The sequence below is a fragment of the Pelodiscus sinensis genome, chromosome 11 (assembly GCF_049634645.1).
Source record: "Pelodiscus sinensis isolate JC-2024 chromosome 11, ASM4963464v1, whole genome shotgun sequence".
Lineage (NCBI taxonomy): Eukaryota > Metazoa > Chordata > Testudines > Trionychidae > Pelodiscus > Pelodiscus sinensis.
This window is the reverse complement of record NC_134721.1, coordinates 34,760,367-34,781,041: the sequence shown is the minus strand read 5'-3', so window position 1 is coordinate 34,781,041 and position 20,675 is coordinate 34,760,367. Positions and strand designations below refer to the sequence as shown.

The following is a 20,675-nucleotide window of genomic DNA, read 5'->3' as shown; positions in this document are numbered from 1 at the left end:
ATAAAGCCTGCCAATGGGTGGGACTTAATCTATAAAACCCCATCCTCCTTCTTGAGTTTACCCATCAAACACAGCTTTCAGTTCAGAGAAGCAGGTGAGCCTTACCCAGAGATGGGGAAATGTTCAATGGGATGTGCTTGTTCTGGGAGAGAAAGAGAAGAGGGAAAATTATTTACTTCAGGGTTTTTAATCTTAACTGTTAGGAGAATCTTTTGGGCTGTCTCACTGCCGTGCTTGGGTAATACCCAAGTTCTCTGTGTTTCACCTGGTCCACACAATGACTAAGAGTTTACTACTACTGCTGCCTGCTAATGACATTTTTCTTGTGGCTTTTCTGGAAGAGGCCTGTGCTGCTTGCATTGAAGGGCCTGAATTCAGTCCTCCTCCTGCTGACTGTGGCTACCATATAGAGTAGGACTGGATAGAGCCTTTCCATGAGGTTTTGTGGTTAAGGCCCCATGGCTGGGACTCCAAAGACCTAGATTTGATCCCTGTGCTGTCAGACTCCAAGCGTGACTGGGCAAGTCACTTACCATTCCCCTACCTCAGTTGCAGAATGCTAGCAGGATCTATCTTTTAATGTTTCTGAGGCTTGTAACTACTCTGATGGGTTCTTGCAGCTGGAGAGAGCTGACAGTTCTGGAGAGCTGCTGTTTGTTGGATGCTCTTAACGTGAAATAAAAAACTCAGGAATCCTGTCTCTTCCCTCTCCCTCCGCCCACCCCCGAGTCGCTCCCAGAGATGGTACTAGAACCCAAGAGACCTGACTCTCTGGCCTCCTCCCAATCCTGGAAAAAGAGTCCAGGAACCCTAGATTCCTGCCCCATTTATACTGCTGTCTGCTCCCAACAGGCATGACCTTAGGGCAAGCCAATTGCCAGGGCCCCATGCTGTTTGGTGTGTGCCCGCCTGGCCACTTACTGCCCTGGCAGCCACTCAGCCATGCCGCACAGCCAACCACAGTGTGCCACCTTGGGCCCTGCAAACCCTTTGGCTGAGTCTGGCTCCCAATGCTGGGAATAGAACCCAGGCGTTCAGAGCCTGTTACTGTAACCACATGTGCATCTAGACAGCACCCTTCTGTCAGAATAAACTAAGCAATTTGCATAGCTTACTCAGTCTAAATTGAAAGAGCTTATTTTGAAATTTGGCACTGTCTACACAGCGCCAAATTTCAAAATAAGGCACTATTCCAACAAATCCCTTAACCCTCGTGGAACGAAGGTTACAGGGACGCCGGAATAACACACCCGCTATTTCGGGAAATAGTGGGAGCTTTTAAAGATGCAGCATTGCTATTTTGGGAACTTCCGGTATCCTGGAAGAACAACACAGTCTACCCCACTAGTCCTGCAGTCCCCTCCCAAAGCCAGGAGTAGAATCCAGGAGTCAAATCATGTTATATGTATTTTGCCTTTAAGTTTTCTGCCCATCATGTGTCTGAGAGACTGCTGGGGAGGTGTGGGTCAATGGAGAAAAATCTCTGATTATTCAGTGTCCTGGGGTATGGCTGCAGCCTGGATTTAGGGCTTTCTTGAAATTGTAGGTGAAATTTGCTCAGAATGTGAAGGAGTATGGGTCTGATCCTATAATGTCTGCACACAGCCTGTGGGACTCTCATTGCCGCAAGGTCTCACTGAAGCCAAGTTAGAATCAGCCCAGGATTGGCTGATCTGAATGAGAACATCCAGAGCAAAGATTAAAATGTCACCTAGGCTATGGGAAGGGGCAGAAATCGTGCTTCAGGGCAGGAGCTCACTTGTGATGAATGGGTGTCAGGAGGAATCTGCCCCTGCGACTCGCTTATGCCATTGCTGAAGGCTCCTTCACCTGCCGTTCAAGCAGCTGAGACTGGCAGCTCTGGGAGCAGGGATACCGGGCTAAGCGGGGATGTGGCGCCCTCGCCCTAAAGGCTGGGGAGGGAGCTCCCTTCCCTGCTCCCAACTGCAAAGCGCTTTGCAAGCAGCAGGGGGACAAAGCGCCCAGCTGCCAGCCTGAGAGCGACGGAGGCACAAAGCGCGCAGGGCTCCCAGCGTCGCGGGGACATAGAACCCAGGAGTCCTGGCTCGCGGGGACCCCGCCAGGGACAGAACGCAGACGTTAGGACTCACGCCCCGCCCCCCAACGGACTAGCCAGCAGCCCATCCCGCCCTCAGCCCTGCACGGCAGCGATTGGTTGGTCATATCACGTGCTGACGGGCGGTTTGCCTGGGCAGGCGGAAACAGCCTCTGGCGCAGTGCATTGTGGGGGAATCCGATGCAAGCCCCTTGTGGGGAGGAGCAACTGGGTTCTGGCAGTGGGCAGGGCTACTGGTGAGGGGGGGTCAAGACTCCTGGGCAGGGCTACTGGTGAGGGGGGGTAGGGGGGTCAAGACTCCTGGGTTCTGGCAGTGGGCAGGGCTACTGGTGGGGGGGGGGTCAAGACTCCTGGGTTCTGGCAGTGGGCAGGGCTACTGGGGGGGGGGGAGGGTCAAGACTCCTGGGTTCTGGCTCTGGGCAGGGCTGTGGGGCTGCTGGTGAGGGGGGCTGTGACTCCTGGGTTCTGTTCCTGACATTGGGTAAGGCTGTGGGAGGCAGATATAATTTGGGTGCTGCTGGGATTGGCCCAGTTCTCCCCCAGGAACAGCCCTGACCTCCAAGTCTTTTCCTAGGTCCACCACCTACCAGGCTCCACAAGGAGGGGCCCATACCTCGGACCTGCCACTCCTCAGAGACCCCACAGGGGGGGCCTGATCCCTCCTCATCTTGCCTCACACACTGTGGGGCCCCAATCCCCCCTTAGATCCTCATACTCTCTCTGTCTCTGTGCAGGTGGCTGGCCAATGGGGGGTTCAGATGAGTTCCTGGTGGGCACGTGCCCAAGGATGTGCCCACAGAGTGAACTGACACAGCGTGAGCGCCAGGGCCGCCTGCACCGGCTGGAGCTGCAGGAAGGGACGCGGCAGGGGGACCCTGACCGTGTGGTAAAGGAGTATTCCCGTCCAGCTGCTGGCAAGGAGCTGCCCCGGCCCCAGGAGCTGCGCCCTGCCCCAGTGCTGCTGACCACTGTGCGCTACCTACTGGGCCAGGTGACATCGCGAGCTGACCTGCCCCCAGCTGAGGTCTATGCTTTTGTCTCTGACCGGTTACGTGCTGTGCGCCAGGATGCCACGCTGCAGCGGCTACAGGGGGCTCCGTGTGTGGCCCTGCTGGAGAGATCATTGGGCTACCTGCTCCATGCTGGCTACCGGCTGTGCCAGGAACCCCCTGCCCACTTTGACCCCCACCTCCACAGCACTCAGCTCCAGGAGTGCTTCAGCTGGCTGCGGCGCTGCTATCGAGACAGCTGTCACGACAGGGAGCCAGCCTTCCAGGCCCTTTTCCTCCTCTACAACCTGGGTGAGCAGCACTAGGGGGCCCTGTGCTGCAGGGAGCAGAAGTGGGTACTGCTTCAGGGAGCAATGTGGAAGGAGTAGAGGGGGCCCATTGTGCTGCACGCAGAAGGGGGGCCCTTGCGAAACAGGGGCTGTACTCAGGCCTAGTTCATTTCTCAGTTGGGCGTGCTGTTCTTATGCATAGCTCAGTAAGGAGCACTGTGCTTCAGAGAGTAGGACATGTTGGCCAGCAGGGGGTACTGCGATGCAAGGAGTAGAGTGTTGGCGTGGGAGAGGGCAGTTAGTGCTGAGCCCAGTGCAATGCCAGAGGATCCTGTGCTCCAGGGAGCAAGGTGGATAGATCAGTGGGGGATCCTGAGCTCCTGTCCCTCTGCAGCCCAGGAGTGGGTGCTGTGCTGCAGGGAGGAGAACAAGGTCTCCGTAGGAGGCACTGCTGCAAAGGGCAACACAGAGGGCTCGATAGAAGGAACTGTGCTGCAGTGGGTGCCACGGGCTCAGTTGTGGGTGCCGTGTCGGGAGCAGGATGGGATCTCAGTAGAGGGCATAGTGCTGCATGAGATGGCATTGAGGGCTCATTAGGGGTTGCTGGGCTGCAGAAACAGTGCAGGGGGCTCAGTATAGAGAGACGGACACAGGGAGAGGCATGTGGTCAGGGAGGGGCACTGTGCTGCAGGGAGCAGCTGTTGGGGGTTCAGCAGGGAGCTCTCCTCTGATTTGCCCTTTTTCAACCCTAGGCTTCCCAGAAGCGCTGCGCCAGATCCTGCAGCTCCCAGACCCTGTCCGGGCCTCCCCTGAACTCCGCACAGCACTGGCTGTCAACTGGGCTTACCTGGAGCGTGACTGGGCCAGGTTTTTCCGCCTGGTGCGGGCTCTGCCTTACCTGCCAAGCTGTGCCCTCCATCGGCACTTGGGCCCTGCCCGGCGCTTGGCACTGCTCACCTTTAGCCATGGCTTCAGTGCCAAGAACTGCCGCTGCCCCTTGGCCTGGCTTGCCCAGCTGCTGGCACTGGACAGCCCTGAGGAGATGGAGGAGCTGTGCCATGATCATGGGATCACAATGCTGGATGGAGCCGTGGTCTTCCAGAAAGCAGATTTCAGGGACCCCAGTGTACTAGTCCACAGCCACTCACAGCTGCTAGTGGACAGTAAACGAGGGGAGGTCCCCCTGCTAGAGATCATTGAAGATGCCTGTAGCTAATGATCTGGAGAGACTTGGGGTGGGCATTGGAAGCCAGGACTCCTGAGTTCCTTGCTTTGGGAGGGGTGTGGGGTCTGGGTTGAACTGGATTGGGATTCAGGACTTGTGGGTTTTATTGCTGTCTCTGTGAAAGGCTGAGAAGGAGGGCTAGGCTCCTGGCTTCTGTTTCTTGCAGGGAAAGAGGAGTCAAGTAGAGTAAGAGATGCAGGCAGGACGCCTGCATTCTCTTTTCTTAGTGGCTGTCAGTGAGTGTCTGTGTGTCCCCTCTGCCAAGCCACTCCCTTTGCCTCATTTTCTCCCTGCATAAAAGGGGGCTAAAGGAAGTCACTTACTTGTGTCTAGTGCAACTGGATGGTTCTGGATGATCTCTCTCTGTTGATGGGCTCAGCTTCCTACATTGGACTTCCTTGTGCTGAATCATTTGCCTTAGTCCCCTCTCCATGGTTTGTGATTCAGGAAACTGTATCAGATCTTGGTGTTTATGGGAGTTAATTTGGCTCTGGTGTTTTGGTGTGAGGATTTGAAGTCCCTTATCCACATGGTGGAGAACTGTAAAGAATGACAGCCAGTGTGCCCTGCTCTAGCTGGGATGCAGGGCACAGCCCAGAGCCCCCTAGAATTATGGACTGGAGTAGAAGTAAGCTTTTCAATAAATGTTGGCTTGTTAGAGGTTGTGGGCCTTTGTGAAGTGGGAGATTAGCCAGTGGGGTCACCAGGCTCATGCTCAGGGTCCCTGGCCAATTGAGGAGCCCTGCCCCCAACAGACAAGCACTGGGAGAGGGGAAATCTTTGTGCCCCAACCCTGTTCCCTGGCAGCAACACTTGGCAGGCAGGAGAAGCCCTTGTGCCCTGACCCTGTTCCATGCTCCAGTGTTCAGACCCCATCTGTGGGCCCCGGCACCGGAGAAGCTCTGACTTCCACTCCTGGCCGTGGCCCCAGGGTCCTGAGGGGAGGGAGGAGGGACACAACACTTCCTTGGTCTTGGGGCTACAGTGCAGAGGGGCAGAAAGGAGCAATGGGGCCTGCAGTTATGAGGGAGGAATGGGGTGGGTTCAAGGGTACAACAGGGGCAGAAGGTGTGAGGTTGTGGGCGGGGCTGCAGGTGGAAGGTGTGGGGAGCAGGCCCCCTGCTTGCTCTGGTCCAGTGCCCCCAGGAAACCTTGATGCACCTGTGTGGTGTGGGTCTGCCATGCTGGAGTGTTGTGTTAATGTCTAGGGGAAGTGAGTGTGTGGTACTGTGAGATGGAATGTGGGGGGAAGTGAGTAAATCACTGAGGATTCATGGTGGGTTGTGTTTGTCTAGAGGGGTTGTGTGTGTTCATTGTATGTGGGAAGTTGTGTCAATGGGGGATGAGTTATGTGAGGTTTCACAGGTGAGGGCAGGGACAATGCTTGGTATGGGCCTGGTGCTAGTGCTCCACCAATATGAGACCCCAGGGGCCCAGCTCCACAAAAGTTTGGGTCTGGGTCTCTTCTGTGGTCCTGCTTGTCACATCCACACAACTTACCTGCTGCTCCCCCTGATCTCGCCTGTTGCCCCCAGACAATTTAGCAGCGCAGTAGAGCTAATGCGGCTTCCTGCTTACTCTGCACTGCTTCCCAATCTGACAATGGTTGCTAGCACAGCCCCTGGGTGGAACTGGATGTGTCTCTGCATATTGCCCCTGCCCCAAGTGCCTCTGTGGCCAATGGGAGCTGTGGAGACAGTGCCTGTGGGCAGCGGCTTGTGGAGATCCCTTGGCCCCCTCATCTAGGAGCTACTGCCAGAAGGGGTGAGGGTCCAAGGAGCTGCCTCAGGTAAACACAGCAATCCTCACCCATTCTGGTATCTCAAGCCTGTATCCCAGTCCCCTGCCCCAGCCCAGAGCCTGCACTCCCTTCCATACCCAAACTCCTTTCCAGAGCCTGCACCCCAATTCCCTGCCACAGCCCAGAGTCCGCACCCAGCACCTAAACTCCATCCCAGAGCCTGCACCCCTTCACAAACCTGAACTCCCTTCCAGAGCCTAACTCCTCACCAGCAGACCCTGTAAGCTGTGTGGTTGGGTGACTACCTAGGAGAGGTTCAAATTGCCACCCAACTGATTATTAGAGCGTCCACATCTAGATTTGTGTCTCTATTGGTGGTGCACATGCCTCAGTGCACATAACACTTATTCTGCACACAAGTGTAAAAAATTATAGGGAACTTTGCCTTCACTCCTCCTGCACTCTAGCACCCTTCCATAGCCTACTCCCCATGCACCCCAATCTCCTGCCTGCACCTAGCAGCCAAACTCCCTCACAGTGCCTTAGGCAGGTAGAGACAGCAGAACTTGGACCTGTTCTGGGCACCACCAAAAATTCTACAAATATTGCCACCATTGGTGAGGGCTTTGTGAGGCTCTGTGTGTGTGAGAGAGAAAATTGGGAGTTTGGAATGGGGTTTGTTCGTGGTGTCTGAGGGTTGGGACATGCACACATCCCTTGCACATTGCCAGAAGATAAGGTAGAAATAAATGGTAAATTTTCAGAATGGAGAGAGGTAACTAGTGATGTCCCCCCAGGGTCCATGATGGGACCAATCTTATTCAACCTATTTATAAATGATCCAAAGAAAGGGGTAAACAGTGAGGTGGCAAAATTTGCAGATGATACTAAACTGCTAAAGATAGTTAAGACCAAAGCAGACTGTGAAGAGCTTCAAAAAGATCTCACCAAACTAAGTGATTGCCTCATCTCAAAAAAGATATATTGCCATTGGAAAAGGTTCAGAAAAGGGCAAAAAAATGATTAGGGGTTTGGAACAGGTCCCATATGAAGAGAGATTAAAAAGACCGGGACTTTTAATCTTAGAAAAGAGGAGACTAGAGGAGGATATGATAAAGGTCTATAAAATCATGACTGGTGTGGAAAAAGTGAATAAGGAAAAGTTATTTACTTGTTCCCATAACTTAAGAACTAGCAGTCACCAAATGAAATTAATAGGCAGCAAGTTTAAAACAAACAAAAGGAAGTTTTTCTTCACACAGGGCACGGTCAGCCTGTGGAACTCCTTGCCAAAGGAGGTTGTGAAGACCAAGACATTAACAGGGTTCATGAATGAATTAAACTCATGGAGGTTGGGTCCTTCAATGGCTGTTAGCCAGGGTGGGTAGGAATGGTGTCCCTTGCCTCTGTCAGAAGCTATGAATGGGTGACAGGAGAGGGATTATTTGATGAATCCCAGTTCTGTTCACTCCCTCTGGGGTATCTGGCATTGGCCACTGTCAGAAGACAGGACACTGAGCTAGATGGACCTTTGTTCTGCCCTGGGTTTCATTTGCAAGTTCAAATGCCTACATTAGCTACCCTAGTTCGAACTAGGGGGCTAGTGTAGACATACCCTTAGGGATTAGGATGAGGGGAAGGGAGGGGAGGGCAAGGCTGGGAGCCAGCACTCCTAGGTTTTATTCCCAGCTCTGGGGATAGGAATCTAAAATCTGGGAGGATTGAAAGCAGTGATGGCAACCCAGGTTAGTGAGTGGGCTGCATGAGTGGCCCTCCTTCATCTCAGTGGGGTCAAAAGATTGTCGTAACCAAGACAGGCTCCCAGGATAGTTTTGCTAACCTCTTGCATACCTAGAATTTGCAGGATGTGCTGGTTGAACTGTGGCAGCACTTTGATTGCCTGCAGAGGGAGCGCAGGGCTTTCACAGTCAGTGTGTACAATCAGCAGGCACCTCACTTACCGTGCCCTTGCTTTATGTGCGTGCCACTTTAGTAATACTGGTAGGGGGGAAAAACTATGAGGACAGAAACCAGCAGAATCTGGCAGCCCTGTGCATGAGCAATGGTAAATAAAATGTCTTGTGGGCCCCACATAGAACCCCGATGGGCCACAGATCGCCCACCACTGTTTGAAAGAGAACTGGTTTTCTGAGACTGAAGCCTGGAGGTCTGCTTGTGTGGAATTGTGGGGGGCAATGCACCCTGCCAGGCTGCCCACCAGAAGCATGATTAGAAACCAGGAAAAAGACCCCCATGCCTAGGTTGTTGGTTGGGCTAGAAGCTTTTCCTTGGTGCTTTGTTCCTGTGGTTCAGTAATCCCTGGGTTTGATAAGGGAACTTAGGGGTGGCTGTACTCACAGTCACAGGCACCCATAGGGAAGATCTGCTTGTGCCTGAACCCGGCAGGTGGGGCATGGGCCCAGTTTGTACCCAACACCCAGGCCAAGAGCAGGAGAATCTTCCCTGGAAAGGCAAAGTTCGGAGACCTGAGGAGGATGTGCACTGAGACACACAAAAGGGGTGCCACCGACCGTGTAACTAGGACAGCCTTTGTCCCAGTCTCCATTCTCTGATTCAGCCTGTCTTCCCTAGTGCCAGGTATGAGCTAGTGTCCCATATAGCGGAAAGATCCTATATCCCATTCCCTACTCTGCTGAGCCAGGCAGTCCCCCTGACCCGGATGAAAGCCAGCACCTTCTAGAGGCAAAATGTGCTGCATCCCATTCCCAGGCCTCTGGTGCCAGCCAATACCCCACTTGAACCAGACCGGAACTAGCACCATCTAGATAGGGGGAAAAAACACCATGTTCCATTCCCAGGCACCTTCGTGTATCCCCAGAATGGGTGGGGGATGTCTATAACTCAGAATTCGACAGCCTGAGAATATGGATTGTATTTATTTCCCTCCAAGGTGCCTCTCCCTCCCTCCCCTTTATGGTGTCCAATTAAATCTTAAAACAGCCCAGGCAAACACGCAGAAGCCTCTCAAGAGGAACTGGAGGCCCACGTTCTCACGGGGCCCAGCTAGGACTGATAAGCTGGGACCTTCCAGCCCCTGGGAAATTCCTGCCTGTGATGTGTGTGACAGGATAAGTGACAGATCCTCAGGTAATGGATGAGGGGCCTGTCTCTCCTGGGAGATTTATGCATCCGCTTATCTGGAATTTTTATTGGGCTGGGGAATTTTGTCATCAGAGCAGGTAACTTTGTTCTGCAATGACCCAGATGGGCCATGTCTGCCCTGTAAGGGGGTGTTCCAGGGATTAGCTGCTGGCCTGAAACTCAGGGCAGCTGAATTTCAACTCCTGGTTCTGGCAAATTCCCTGGGTGATTGTCCCCTCTGTGACTCAGGTTGCCTGTCTGACAAATGGGAAGAATAATCCTGCCTTTGCCATGACTGCAAACTCTTCAGGGCAGGGTCTGTGTCTGTGCAGTGCCTGGCCCAACGGGGACCCCAGTCCCATCTGGAGACTATGCGGTGGTCAGATCGAGGGGTCTCGTCATGGGTCTGTGTGGCACCCAGCATAAGGGCTCTGATCTCGATTGTGAGTCTATACAATGCCTAGCACAATGGGTACCAGGTGTCCACAGGTGAAAGCAGGTGGCACATCTCTAGTCCCCTGGGCCACCTATGACACTGATCACAGAACAGGAGGAGCTGCATGCCAGGGCACAAAGGAGTTGCCAGTCTGCACACCTTCCAGAATTGCCCCGGGGAGCAGATACAGGAGGTATGAGTGGGGGGGGGGAATAGATCCTTGAAGACCTTGTGGGCAGGAGAGTTGAAGTTCAGTGATTAGAATGAGGCTACTGGGAGTCAGGACTCCTGGGTTCTGTTTCCAGATCCACGGAAGGAGAGGGAGTGGGAAGAGTCAAGACTGCCCCCCTCCCCGGGTATGTCTACACTACCCTCCTAGTTCGAACTAGGAGGGTAATGTATGCATACCGCACTTGCTAATGAAGCCCGGGATTTGAATTTCCCGGGCTTCATTAGCATAAGCGGGGAGCCGCCATTTTTAAATCCCCGCTGCTTCGAACCCCGTGTAGCGCGGCTACACGGGGCTCGAACTAGGTAGTTCGGACTAGGGTGCCTATTCCGAACTACCGTTACTCCTCGTTTCACAAGGAGTAACGGTAGTTCGGAATAGGACCCTAGTCCGAACTACCTAGTTCGAGCCCCGTGTAGCCGCGCTACACGGGGTTCGAAGCAGCGGGGATTTAAAAATGGCGGCTCCCCGCTTATGCTAATGAAGCCCGGGAAATTCAAATCCCGGGCTTCATTAGCAAGTGCGGTATGCATACATTACCCCGCTAGTTCGAACTAGCGGGGTAGTGTAGACATACCCCCCCTCTCCATGCCTCTAGGGGAACAACTTCCTGCACTTCAGTGTGCATTTCTGTGCAAAGACCCTGTGGTCCCTGGAACTCTGCTGTGTCAAAGGGGCATGAAAACAGGCCCGGATAATGCCAGCAAGCAGAAAACAAGAGGCGCAGAGTGGCCGGGGTGGGGGCTGGAGATTAAGGGCTGAATGGAAGCAGTGAATGGGCCAGGCAGCACAGGGGGGGCACAAATCCTTTGGATGCATCGAGACGTGAATATAGGAGCAGACACAGCACTTGTGCGTAAGCCCTAGTCTGCCACCCACCGTATGGGGGTGGGTGGTTATTGTGGCGGCCAAAGGCCCGGACTAATCCCACCCGCATTCCTGATGGGTTGGCTAAAGGCTTCCCAGGCTTAGCTCATTACACCAGTCCTGGGGTGACGGGGCAAGAGACCCTTAAGACCCAGTGGGCGGGGGAGTAGGGTATAGCGCTGAGGATGCGGGATACAGGAGTCAGGGTGGGACTCCTGGGTTCTGTCCCCAGCACAGGGATGGGAGTGACGTCTTGTAGTTGGAACAGCAGGGCTGGGAGCCAGGAAGCCTTGCAACAGCTGGATAATGGGCCCTGTGTGAATTGCTCTGTGCCCTGGGTGCAGGAGGTGGGTGTCTAAATGTGAGTGGGTACATGGTTTGGAGGGGATTGTCTGTTTGAACAGCTGCCCCATAAATGTCACAGTTTTGGGCTGCAATTCCCCTTGCCCCTTCCCTCCTTCTGGGATTCCACAGATCCCAACCATCTAGGACCCCCCTAGACCTGTTGATTCCCTGACCCCCCCCACTGCAGTCTCATTGATCACCTTGCCCTCCCCCCACAATGGTCTCTTGGATTCTGGCAGGTCCCTTCCTACTCCAAGACTGCCCGGCTGCCAGCTGCCTCGGGGGAAGTATCGTTGGCTTTATGGTGTGATTTACAGCACCTCAGAGTGGCAGCTGGGAGGTGAGGGCTAGAGCCACCTGACTTAGCCAGGGGTGGAGATGGAGCAGCTGGGAGTCAGGTTTCTTGGGTTCTTCTATCCCAGCTCTGGAAGGGCAGTGGGTTCTGGTGAGAACCTGGAGTTAGGAGTCTGGGTTCCCTCCCCTTCTTTGGGAGAGGAGAGGGGTGTCACAGATTAGAGGGGGGATGGGGAGTCAGGATACCTGGGTTATATCCCCAGCTCTGGCAGGGGAGTGGGTTCCCAGGCTCATTTATTTCCTAGCACTTCCTTTTCCCTTTCTGGTCTCTGCCTTTTGGCATCTGGGTCCAGTTTGTCCACCCCCTCCCACTCTGGCCCAAGATTGACAAGGGGATAACCCTCTGCCCAATCATGGTTCAGCTCCTCCCCTGCTACTGGCATTTCCTCTCTCCCCACGTGGGGCTGTGTCCCCGTGGTGTGATGTCACCAGAGGAATGACCCAGGTCCTTCCCGGCTCTGTCAATCAGTGTGGCAGAGACCGGCAGGCACCAGGGATCGGGGCACAGGAGCTCTCCCCGGGGTAGGTACCTGCAGAGCGGTGAGTCAGAATACCATCTGCTTCTGGCACCTGCCTTCAGGCGGCAGCATGGAGAAAAGGGGCAGAGTCAATTGGGGACTTGCAGTCACCCCAGGGATGCTGGGGAGAGAGAACAGAGGGCAAGGAGATTTAGGAGCAGGGTGGGGGAACTTGAGGGGTGGCAGGGTCTGGGTGAGGAGACACTGGAGTTGGAATGTAAGGGGTAGCATGCAGAGAACAGGGAAAGGCTGGGAGTTGATTGCAGAATCTGGATCAGGTGATGTTCAGGGCCAGAGAAGGTCTGGGAGTGGGGTGCCGGGGGTGTAGCAGGATATCAGAGAAGCTGGGGAAGTGGGGTGATTAGGGGAGCCAAAGGGGATGTAGGTCTGGGTGGGTGTGGGTAGAGGGCTGGGGGGGGGGGAGGGATGTGAAGTGGCTTGGCAGCAGGGAGCTAGGAGAGAGCTGGGGTGGGAAATGTAGGGGAGCAGCGAAGGTCTGGGTGGAGGATGTAGGAGAGCTGAAAGGAAGCAGGCTGTAGGTGGAGGAGATGCAGGGGGCTGGCTGAGGGGAGATGGATGGAGGAGAGACAGGGTCTGGTTTGGGCTATATAGGGGGCAGGGAGGAGGGCAGAGGGCTTGTCTGTTTACTATGAAGTTTAGCCAGAATGAGAGCCACAGAGCCCAGAATCCTGCTGCTACCCCCTCCAGCCAGTGTCCTGGGGCTTGTCAGACGCCCCTTGCCCCCGCCTACTGCTTTCTATCCAGGACACAGACTGCTCTGTCGTTGTTCTGGGTGGGGGGTTGCATTCTTGTGTCGGGATAACAAAGTGGGAAGCAGCATTCTGGCCACGTAGGAGTCTGGGAGGGGGTGCGAGGGAAGGGCTGCCTAGCTGTAGCCTGCGGGACCATTGGGGAACAGGGATCTCTGCTGGAGGGATCAAGATGGGGCAGTCACAGCCTAGACATGGCGGGGGGGGAGGGTCTTTGACCTCAGGGTTGGAGCCATGAAAGAGGGCTTGTCGTAGTCTGGACATGAGGAGAATCTCAGCAGGGGGAGGGGTTGCCGCAGCCGAGGGCAGCGAGGGAGTCTCAGCAGAGGTGGGGCTAGATAGGGCTGTTGTAGACTAGGCCTGGGGAACAGGGCTCTCTCAGCAGAGGGAGAATGGGGAGGTCGGCCTTTGCCCAGGCCTGGGGGGATGTGGGAGCAAGGATCTCAAGGGGAGTAGTGGAGGGTTGGAGGCACTGTGCGTTGTGGTGCTGAGCAGGGGGCCACCGGTTTGCATCAGCCCCACACATCTCACCCAGCTGCCTTCTCAGGGAGCAGCCAGGCCTGTTTGCATTGGCCAGGGACCCTGGGAGGAGGGAGAGTTTGCTGCAGGGGGGAACCTTTGTCCCAGTGGCACATCTGCCTACAGCCCTTAAATGGCCTGCACCCTCCCCCAACCTGCCAGCCCAAGGTCCACCAGCTGTATTAACCCCTTCACTGCCCCAGCCCACTGTTTAAGGTGGGGTTCAGAAAGACCCCCCCCCCATTCAGAGTGGGTTCCAGTGAGAAAGGTCAAAGGAGGAGCCTGTTGGGAGTCAGTAGGGAGCACCCTTATTGTCCCAATGCCCTAGTGTAGCACTAGGGGGCGCTGTGCTGCAGGGAACAGAGCAGGTTCTCAGTAGGGGGCTCTCTCCTTATGTTCAGTGTTGCCCCTAATGCCCGGAGCACAGTGCGACGTGAGGGGCAAGGGGCCCGGCAAGCTCCCCAGCTCCCATGCGTCCAATCTCTTTTTGCAGACTCCTGATAGCCATGTCCTTCTCCAGCACCAATCTCAAGCTGGAGCGGCTAGAGGAGCAGCAGCTGGAGGGCCCCAGCTACCAGCTTAGCCTCCAGAACCCAGCCAGGGGCTGCGCTGACTTGCCGGCCCCTCACCCTGACGGTGATCTCCTTTCACAATGGCTGCGCAGGAGCGTGAAGGCTAAGCTGGCAGAGGCCTGTGACTCTGGCGAGTCCTCCCAGGGAGATGGGGAGGTCCCAGCAAAGAGGGGTCTGGATCCAGAAGGTGCCAAAGAGTTTGCTTGGGCCAAGCGAGCCCGGGTAGAGAACATTGTGTGCAGCATCAGCGGCTCATACCATGATGGGGGCCTGGAGGAAGCGAGTGCCGGGTACCGCCGCACCCACCGGGCCCAGGAGCGGAGCCAGCTCAAGCAGCAGTTGGAGAGGATGCGTGAGCAAGTGTTCCAGCTGCAGGAGAAACTGTGCCAAATCTACAGCGGGATGGCCCAGGAGGAAGGCAGCAATGTGGGGGCAGCCTGGTCCCAGGAGCCAGGCAGAGCTAGAGCCAACATCCAGCACTCTGGGGAAGGGAGTAGGCACCCTGGCACCCTGGCCGAGGCCCTGAAGGAGGAGCTTGGGGCAGCCGTGACCCAAGTGGTGGACACAGTCGTGCAGGTGTTTGCCCGCCAGCAACCTCCACCGGAGGAGCCTCCCCGCAGTTACCCCAGTGACCAGACAGAGGCACTGCCTCTAGTGGTGAGGAAGAGCCTGCCCCGTGGCCCCCCTGAGCTGGTGGCTGGCACCTTCCCCCAGCCCGTGGCTGTACCCCCATATCCAGTTGCCTTCAAGGACAGAGCGGCGGGTGAGGCCTACTGGGAGGGTGTGAGCTTGCGCACCAAGCTGTCCTCACGCCACCTGCTGCAGCCACACTGTGCCCTCTTCCAGCTGGCTGGGCCCACTGACCGCCAGCTCCCCAAGAGCCAGGCCACAGAGATGCACCATGGTCTGGAGCCAGCCCTCTACAGGCCCTCAATATCCTTTTGTAGCAGCCAGGACAGGGGAGAACAGGGAAAGTTCTGGTCCCTACGCCCCACTTCTCCCACACACTCTGCCCCCAACTAACCCCCACACATTCACCCCACACACAAATCCTGTCCCCCACAGATCTACTCATGTACCCTGCCCCAACTAACCTCCGCACATTCCCCCCCATGCACACCCTGCCCCAACTAACCCTCACACACAGATCCTGTCCCCCATAGATCCACACTCGTACCCTGGCCATCTCACCCCCACACATTCCCCATACATCCCCCTGACCTGCACACCCACCTAGCCCACAATTAACCCGTACACATTCATCCCTATACACACCCAGCCCTCCACTGACCAACACACACTGCCCCCATGCCCTGCCCTCATCTAACCCACACATTCACCCTCACACACCATCTGTCTCCATTGATCCCCCACACCCTACCCTGGCACTCTTCCCTGAACTAACTCACATTCACTCACACACACACACATTCTGACCCTCACCCATGCGTGTACACACACACACACACTTGCACACACACACACACACACCAAACTAACCCTCACACTTGCACTGCCTCCACACACTACCTGGAACTAACCACCCCCATTCACTTTCCATGCGCACACTGACCCACACATGCTGACTCCCACACTTTGTCCCTAATGAACCCCCACACATTCACTCACATACACCCTCCCCCAGCCCATCCACTCACGCACACTGCCTCTGCGCTCTGCCCCAGATTAGCCCCCACACATTCACTGCTGCCTGCGTGGTGTTTCCTATGGATCCCCACACAGACACCTGTCTGCTGAACTCCCTCACGCCAGCCCCCATCTCGCATACATATATTGACCCAGCCATCCACGCACAGCCCCATTCTCCCCCCCTGCACCCTTGTAGCATACACACCCATTCCCAGACTCCTGGCCTCCCACCTCATGCACCCCATACACTCACTGAGCCTGCTATCAGCTCAGCCACCCTCCCCTCTGGCCCTGCCCTGCCCATACCACACCTGGCTACCACCTGTGAGGTGCTGGCAGGGCAGGTGTGATCATTACCTGCTCCCACACTCCCACCCACTGCTAGTCCCCTGTGGCCTGGCATAAGTTTAATGGTTAACCAGGCTGAGCTGGACCCTAAGCCGATTGCACCAGCTCGGAAAGAGCTTCCTCCTGAAACCCACAAAGGACCTTCTGGGAATAATCCTTGGGATTAGTGGGGGTGGGATGCAAAGACACCCCTGCTGCCCCTTCCCCCTTCCCCCACTGCTTCCCTCCCTACACACCGTCCCCTCCCCGGACTGCAGCCCATCCTACATACTCCCTTCCCTTCCCCTCTGTGCTCTGCCCTACACATCGGTGCTCCATTGACTGTGCCCCCTCTGTTGACTGCGTCCCCCATGCTGCCCTCTCCCCTACACTGCTCCTCCCCTGAAAGCCCCCCCACTGCTTCCCAAACTCTGACACACGCACGTGAGCCGAGCTGGGGCACAGAGAAGAGACCGAAAGGTGAGGCTTGTGTGGGGAGGAGGTGCTGGGAGTCAGGACTCTTGGTTCTATTCTCTGCTCTCGGGCCAGGCTCAGAGCTTTCTTGGTGGGGGGGAGTGGGAGGGTGCTGCTCTCTGGAGGGCTTTGCACCGAGGTGTCCCCATTATAACCCTTCCCTGGTTGCTCCTTAACGCCGTCAATCCCAGGAGGGCCTCACCCCTGGGCACCTGAAGAAGGCCAAACTGATGTTCTTCTACACTCGCTACCCCAGCTCTGGGACGCTCAAAACCTACTTCTCTGATGTCAAGGTGGGTCCTGCAGAACCTCCCCAACTCTGGGATAGTTTAGCCATGGCCCCTCCTCCTGGATCCAGACCCCTTTCTGTATGGCATGTGTGGGTGCTCTGGCAGCATCCCCCTGCCCCATAGCCAGAAATGCTCTTAGGTGAACAGGAGCTGGGGCGTGGGGTCCCCTGGCAGCCTCTCCTTGCCAGGGAATGGGCAGAACATGGATCAGCCTCCTCTTTTCCCAGAGAGGTGAAGATAGCACAGGGGGGATTGGGCCTCCCTTTTCCCTGGGAGTTGGGGCAGGGACAGTGGGTCACTCCCCTGTTTTCAGTGAACTGGGGGACGGGGAGGGGATCATTGCTATGGGCAGGGCTGTGTTGATAGCGATGTCTCTCTTTGTCCTGCCGCCCCAGTTCAATCGCTGCATCACATCCCAGCTCATCAAGTGGTTCAGCAACTTCCGGGAGTTTTTCTACATCCAGATGGAGAAGTTCTCGCGCCAGGCACTGAGCGATGGGGTGCCCAGCGCCGAGGCACTGACTGTCACCCGGGACTCGGAGCTGGCACGTGTCCTCAACCAGCACTACAACAAAGCCAATGACTACGAGGTGCGCAGGGGCTCTGGCAGCAGGGAGGCAGGCAACATGGCGCACACAGATCGGTTGGGATCTGGGAGGGGAGAGTGGGTGCAAGGGGAAGTGAGGATTGGGGAGGGATCCCGGCTGAGGTGAGGAGTGCAGGCCTGGGGTGAACTTGGGAGCAACCAACAAAAGAAAACTGACCTAAGGAGAGAAATAAAACAGCCCTGCTAAGACCTTTCCTGGGCCAGGCTTCACCAGTCCTCATGGGTGATGGTGGTATCTTGTATTTTTCCCCCCACCCAGATCCCCAGCAAGTTCCTGGAGGTCTCCCAGATCACCCTGCGGGAGTTCTTTAGTGCCATCTCCCAGGGCTGTGATGCTGACCCCTCCTGGAAGAAATCCATCTACAAGGTCATCTGCAAACTGGAGTGTGACATTCCTGATGCCTTCAGATCCCCCCATGGCCTGCCGGACACTGTGCACGAGTGACCAAGGGAGGGCTGATGCAGAGGCGGGGTCCTTGGGGTGGGAACTCTGGTAATTTATTGCTGATGTGATCCACAAGGTTGCTAAGTTGCTGGCTAGGGTAGGGATGACCTTGACACCTCCCACATTTCAAAATGATCCTCCCCCCACATAGCAGAGGAAGTTGCATTGGTAGAGTACAGTTGCATTGGGGTGTACAAGCCAGGGAGGGACGCCAGCAGTGGGGGAGATGGGCAGCATCGGATTTGCTTGATGGAGGAGGCAGGCAGCAGGGGGAGCACAGATGGGGAGTGGGGAGCTCATGCTGCACTTAGGGACAACAGAGAGCTTCCAGCAGTGGGGGAGCTGGGCAGCATGGGAAGTGCCAGATGTGGGAGGCAGGTGGTGTGGGGAAAACAGAGGGGGTGGGGAGGGGTTGCAGCGGTTGGGAAGGGAAGGTGGTGTGTGGAGTGCAAGCTGCTGGTGGAGCCAGCAGGGAGCTCCCAGCAGTGGGGGGACAGGTAGAGTGGGGTGTGCAGCCTGGGGGTGGAGCCAGAGCAGGGATCCCAGAAGTGGGGGTTGGGGTAGGCAGCACAGGGAGAACAGACATGGGGCAGGTGAAAGTTTTTTCTTGGGGTGGGATCTGCAGCTAGGAAGAGTTCCCACGTGGGGCCCATCCACATGGTGAGCAGTGGGCGGCTTGTGTCAGAGGTGGAAAGTAAATAAGTAGAAATACTTCACTACGCTACTCAAGTACATTTTTTCGGTATTTGTACTTTACTCAAGTAATGTATTTTTGTGATACTGCGACTATTACTCAAGTAGGTTTTTTTGGAAGACACTGTACTTTCTACTCCAGTCCCGTTTCCGGAAGCGCTTAGTTACTCACTCCTTTCAGCACCCCACTGACAGCTGCGCAAGCCGGCATTCTGATTTGCTAAAGCACAGCCGCATGCGCAAAGCATCCCATGTTATGCAGTGACAATTTAAAACACAAATTAATCAACAGGCACCATGACCCTGCCAATGAAGAAGCCTTTTAATAGCCACATCAACACCTTTTCATTCAAAACCTGTATCTGTGTAGGGGTGGGGAGCCCCGAGCCTCACGGGCCAGATCCAGCATGATGGAGAGAAGAAGCACAGCACCGTGCTCTGCTGCTCCCCTTCCTCCGGCTGAGGGAATGTGGTGCTGGAAACTGCTCATGGAAGGGTTTCCTTGCTGCTCCCATTGGCCAGATTTGGGCCAAGGGGAGCAGCGGGGAGCAGCAGGGAGTGTGGAGCTAGGTAAGCACCCCCTACTCCCCTCATGGCCAGCCCCTGCACCCCATCCATCCCCCATACCTCCCTCCCACCCAGCTCTCCCAGCCCCAGTCCACTCCTGCACCCTCCCACCCTTCCAGACACCCCACCCTCAGCCCACTCCTGCACTTCCTTCCAGCCAGTCCTCCACTCCCAGCCCACTCCAGCATCCTACCTCTCACCCAGACCCCCACCCTCATCCCCACCTCTACCCCACTCCTACTCACTGAACCCCCCATTTTGACCTCACCTCAGAGCCTGGGTGGGGGGGCTCACAAAAACTACTAACCCTGGGATCCCAAAAGAGTTAATCTGGCCATTGGGAAGCCCTGAAGCTAGGTCCTCCCTGCCTCCTCTACCCTCCTTCCCCCACTGTGGGGCTGGAGTGCCAGGGGAGTGGGTGTCTCAGTTGGAGGCCACATCAGTGAGGGGTTTGGGTTTTTTTGGGGGGTGTTGCCCCTCACTGGTGTGGCTCATGATTGATTTTTCTGCAAATCAGTGGCCCCCAACCCAAATAATGGTGCCCTAAGATAATTCAGGTAGTTAATTATAGATTTCCACAGGACAGCTACTTCTTACTTCTGGATACTTGAGTACAATTAGGATGTGATACTTTTGTACTTTTACTCAAGTAGTTTTCTAGAAGGATACTTCGTCTTTTACTTAATTACATTTTTTCAAAGTAGCAGTACTTTTACTTTTTCAAGTACCTTTTTTGGGTACTTTTTCCACCACTGGTTTGTGTTACTGGCCCATGTCCATGGGTCTGAGGCCTATGGGAGGAGGGAATGGGACAGGGGTGGTTGGGGTTGGGGAGAGGGGCTTGTGCTTCCCAATGGATGTATTGCTGAGACTTCCTGCTCCCCCTGGATCCTGCCAATAAAGACGCATCAAAAAGCTGCTGTGTCTGTCTCCTGGGGCAGGGCTGGGATGCTGAGGTTACATTTCAGCACGTGCAAGTGCCAGATCAACCTCTGCAGAGGCCTGTGTGAGAGCCCAGAACATCAGTGATTCAACCTCCCCTGAGCTAGGGCCTCTGAATCTGGAGGAATTTGAAGATCGTGGTGCCAAGTGGCACTAGCTTGGGAGTCAGCACGCCTGGATCGGCCAAACTCCATGTGACCTCGGACTAAATCATGGTTCCTTTCCATGCCTTGATTTCCCCCATGCAATAGGGAAAATTACCATTCCTCTTATCTGCTTATGTTCTTTGGGGCACGGCCTGTCTCTTGCTGTGTGTTTGGGTAGTACTGGTCAAATGGGGCCCCCCATCTTAGTGGGGGTCTGTGCAGCACCTGGCATGACAGGGGGTCCAGTCTCATTTGGGGTCTGTGCAGTGCCTGGTAGTGCACAATGGAGCCCTAATGGAGGTTGCCTATAGGGGCTACTGTAGACAAACAGTACCAGGCCTGAGACTGGAGACAAGCCTTAGGTGATCTGCCACAGCCTTTGAGAGGGCCCATGGGGCGCTGATTTGCTGATGCCCATGAGTCTGAGATGTTGCCAACTATCTGAGGGCTGCTGGGAAGTATGGAGAAAGAGAGACAGAGTGAGTGCAGATAACTCCCCC

General features: G+C 55.6%; 2 protein-coding genes across 6 annotated transcripts; both read left to right on the top strand.

The window, feature by feature from the left end:
• The first annotated feature begins 2,185 nt into the window (after window positions 1–2,185).
• On the top strand, window positions 2,186–5,237 carry SAC3D1 (SAC3 domain containing 1). Of its 4 annotated transcripts, none has more exons than XM_006136602.4 (3): window positions 2,186–2,313; window positions 2,812–3,378; window positions 4,109–5,237. In XM_006136602.4, the coding sequence occupies exons 2-3, from the start codon at window positions 2,823–2,825 to the stop codon at window positions 4,570–4,572; spliced, it is 1,020 nt and encodes a 339-aa protein (XP_006136664.2). In that variant the 5' UTR covers window positions 2,186–2,313; window positions 2,812–2,822; the 3' UTR covers window positions 4,573–5,237. The 4 variants fall into 4 exon arrangements, with proteins under 4 accessions (XP_006136664.2, XP_014435812.2, XP_075795267.1 ...); XM_014580326.3 differs by having other exon boundaries at window positions 2,256–2,349; XM_075939152.1 differs by lacking the exon at window positions 2,186–2,313 and adding an exon at window positions 2,369–2,406.
• Window positions 5,238–10,673: 5,436 nt separating this feature from the next.
• LOC102454192 (prospero homeobox protein 1-like) lies at window positions 10,674–20,005 on the top strand. Of its 2 annotated transcripts, none has more exons than XM_075939150.1 (5): window positions 10,674–12,177; window positions 13,956–14,967; window positions 16,671–16,778; window positions 17,171–17,365; window positions 17,642–20,005. In XM_075939150.1, exons 1-5 carry the CDS (start codon window positions 12,092–12,094, stop codon window positions 17,825–17,827), a joined length of 1,587 nt encoding a protein of 528 aa, XP_075795265.1. In that variant the 5' UTR covers window positions 10,674–12,091; the 3' UTR covers window positions 17,828–20,005. The 2 variants fall into 2 exon arrangements, with proteins under 2 accessions (XP_075795265.1, XP_075795266.1); XM_075939151.1 differs by having other exon boundaries at window positions 12,113–12,195.
• The last annotated feature ends 670 nt before the right edge of the window (window positions 20,006–20,675 follow it).